This window comes from Rhinopithecus bieti, unplaced genomic scaffold (genome assembly GCF_001698545.2).
Source record: "Rhinopithecus bieti isolate Rb0 unplaced genomic scaffold, ASM169854v2 scaffold_1618, whole genome shotgun sequence".
Lineage (NCBI taxonomy): Eukaryota > Metazoa > Chordata > Mammalia > Primates > Cercopithecidae > Rhinopithecus > Rhinopithecus bieti.
The window spans coordinates 4,321,952-4,324,770 of NW_016803937.1; the positions used below are offsets into that span (position 1 = coordinate 4,321,952).

The window sequence follows — 2,819 nt, forward strand, 5'->3', positions numbered from 1 at the left end:
AAAAAAAAAAAAAAAAAAAAAAAAAAATAGAAAGAAGTGCTTTTTATCCCCATCTGATCAGTTAAAATCTAGAATGAGCTGTTTGCATTATCTGTAACATCCTTCTGTAAGTCTAGTATTGTAAAGCAACAATCACTTCTCATGATTCTCGTCTGTGGTTCTGGGGGTTCACGGGGCTTACCTGGGCAGTTCTCAGGTGGGGCCTTCATGTGGTTGCCGTTGGTCAGGGACTGGGGCTGTCTTTTCTTAGCTTTCCTCCCTCATGTCTAGCAGAAGGTGGCTGTCATCTGAGCACAGGACAGGCCATGTGATTTGCAGGGCCCACTGCAAAATGAAAATGTGGGGCCCTTCCTTCAACAATTACTAAGCTCTTCAGGACAGCAGCATCAGAGCGCGAAGCCAAGCACAGGGTCCTTCTGGGTGTGGAGCCCTGGGCAACTGCGTGAGCCACATCCCACAAAGCCTGCCCTCCCTGGGTCTTCCTCAGGATCTGCGGCCACAGTGCCTGCCCACAGTTTTTCCATGGGGCGTGGGCTTCCTCACAGCAGCTGGTTCCAAGAGGGAGTGTCCTGAGACACGGGTGGAAACTCGATCACCATTTTTTTTTTTTTTTTTGAGATGGAGTCTTGCTCTGTCACCCAGGCTGGAGTGTAGTGGTGCAATCTCGGTTCACTGCAATCTCCACCTCCCAGTTTCAAGCCATTCTCCTGCCTCAGCCTCCCGAGTAGCTGGGACTACAGGCGGCTGCCACCATGTCCAGCTAATATTTTGTATTTTTAGTAAAGACGGAGTTTCACTGTGTTAGCCAGCATGGTGTTGATCTCCTGACCTCGTGATCCACCTGCCTCGGCCTCCCAAAGTGCTGGGATTACAGGCGTGAGCCACCGCGTCCAGCACTCGATCACCTTTTATGACCTAACCTCAGCAGTAACCCAGTGTGTCTTTGCCATATTCCATTTGTTAGAAGTGAATCTCTGAGGCTGCCTGTATTCAAGGGGAGAGAAATTTGATTCCAGCTCCTGATGGGAGAAGCATCAGATCATCTGAGTTACCAATAAGCCTTAAAACTACCACGAGAGGTTTGTTGCAGGTCGGAGGGGCTTCTCTCGCATTCACTCACTTAATATTCTTTTTAGGGGCAAGGGGGATCTCGAATCCAGCTCTTTTCCTGTGTGATGATGATCATGTTACCTGGCCTCTCTGGGCCTCTCCCATCTGCAAAACGGGGTGATAATGCCCACTCACAGGGCTGCCGTAGATTATGTGGAATAAGAAACAGGAAGCTCCTGGAAAGGACCGTGGAGTTCCATGGGTGTTAGCTGTCTGGGGTCTTCTTATCCCACCGTCTTTCCATCCCACTCCCCTGACACATGCTGTTTTCCCATTGGATTCAATCCACCCTGGTCTCTCCCCGGCAGGATTTTAGAGCCAAGATGCAAGGAGTTTATGGGCATTACGATACTCAGCCACTTGCCAACACCAACCCCTCTCCATCTGTTCTTCAGTCTCTCGCCAGGCAGGTGAGTGTGTGGGTGAGTGGGGGTTACACCTAAAATGACGTACACAGCCTGGGAGGTCTAATCCCAGACCTCCCAGGTCTGGGAGTAATCCCAGGGATCAGAGGAGGGTGGTTGAGAACTCAAATTTGAAATGAGAGACTGAGGAGGCAGGCGTGGTGGGAGTGTGGAGGACTGCCTGGGGTCTGACCAGGACTTTGCCTTGAAGTAGAACAAAGGCAGGTGCGGGGGCTCATGCCTGTAATCCCAGCACTTTAGGAGGCCGAGGCGGGCAGATCACTTGAGGTCAGGAGTTTGAGACCAGCCTGGCCAACATCATGAAACCCCATCTCTACTAACAAAAAAAAATGCAAAAATTAGCCAGGCTTGGTGGCATATGCCTGTAATCCCAGCTACCTGGGAGACTGAGGCAGGAGAATCACTTGAACCCATGAGACAGAGGTTGCAGAGAGCCGAGATTGTACTATTGCACTCTAGCCCAGGTGATAGAGCGAGACTCTGTCTCAAAAAAAAAAAAAAAGAATCAATGAAGCCACAACACCCAGTGTGGTAGCTCACACAGTCCCTGCCGTGGCTGCCACGAGTCCTGAGCACTCCCTGGAGGCACTCTGAGGTGTGGCCACTTGAGAAACAGAGGCCCCCCAGACAGGCCCACACCTCCGTCCCAGCCCATGGCCCCACGGTTTCCAGAATCCAGGATTCCTCAGAGGTTAGGGAAGTGATTAGGTGCATACATTACACGTTACCTTACAGCCCCAGGAAGGCCTGGCGTCAGGTGCACTTACATTTCTGCAGGGAACTCTGCAGGTCCAGCTGTGTAGGGCAAATGAAGACCCTGAACATCCTCATGCCAATCATGGCAGGTTTAGTCTCCGTGACTGGGGGTTGGGGGGCAGTCAGCTCACTGTGTGTGTGGGCAGGGTGGGTATCTCATGCTTCCAGGACATTCTCTTTAACGATGGCAGGGTAAGTGCAATCCCAAGCTGTTTAAAATACTCCCAGACTGCCTGGAGGCTTTGTCCATATTTTCTTACTCTTTTTTCTTTGCCTTTGTTGGATTGGGTTAATTCGAAGACCTTGTCTTCAAGCTCTGAATTTCCTTCTTCTACTTATTCAATTCTATTGCTGAGACTTCCCAGAGCATTTTGCATTTCTGTAAGTGTGCCTAGTGTTTCCTGAAGTTTTGGTTGCTTTTCTTTATGCTATCTGTTTCTTGGTCTGAGCCCACTGCTCCTGGCGGTGGGACCTCGGGAAAGTCTCCTAGCCTCTCTGTGCCTTAGAGTCCTCGCCTGCAGCGTGGCT

The 2,819-nt window shown here is 50.7% G+C and overlaps 1 protein-coding gene across 1 annotated transcript in view; it reads left to right on the top strand.

Moving 5' to 3' along the window:
- The window catches only part of CIBAR2 (CBY1 interacting BAR domain containing 2), a 16,350-nt gene extending 13,877 nt beyond the window's left edge, over positions 1-2,473 (top strand). The window contains 3 exon segments of the mRNA XM_017859390.1: positions 1,419-1,520; positions 2,313-2,397; positions 2,400-2,473. Of these exon segments, the coding sequence (XP_017714879.1) occupies positions 1,419-1,520; positions 2,313-2,397; positions 2,400-2,473 (261 nt within the window).
- Positions 2,474-2,819: the final 346 nt, after the last annotated feature.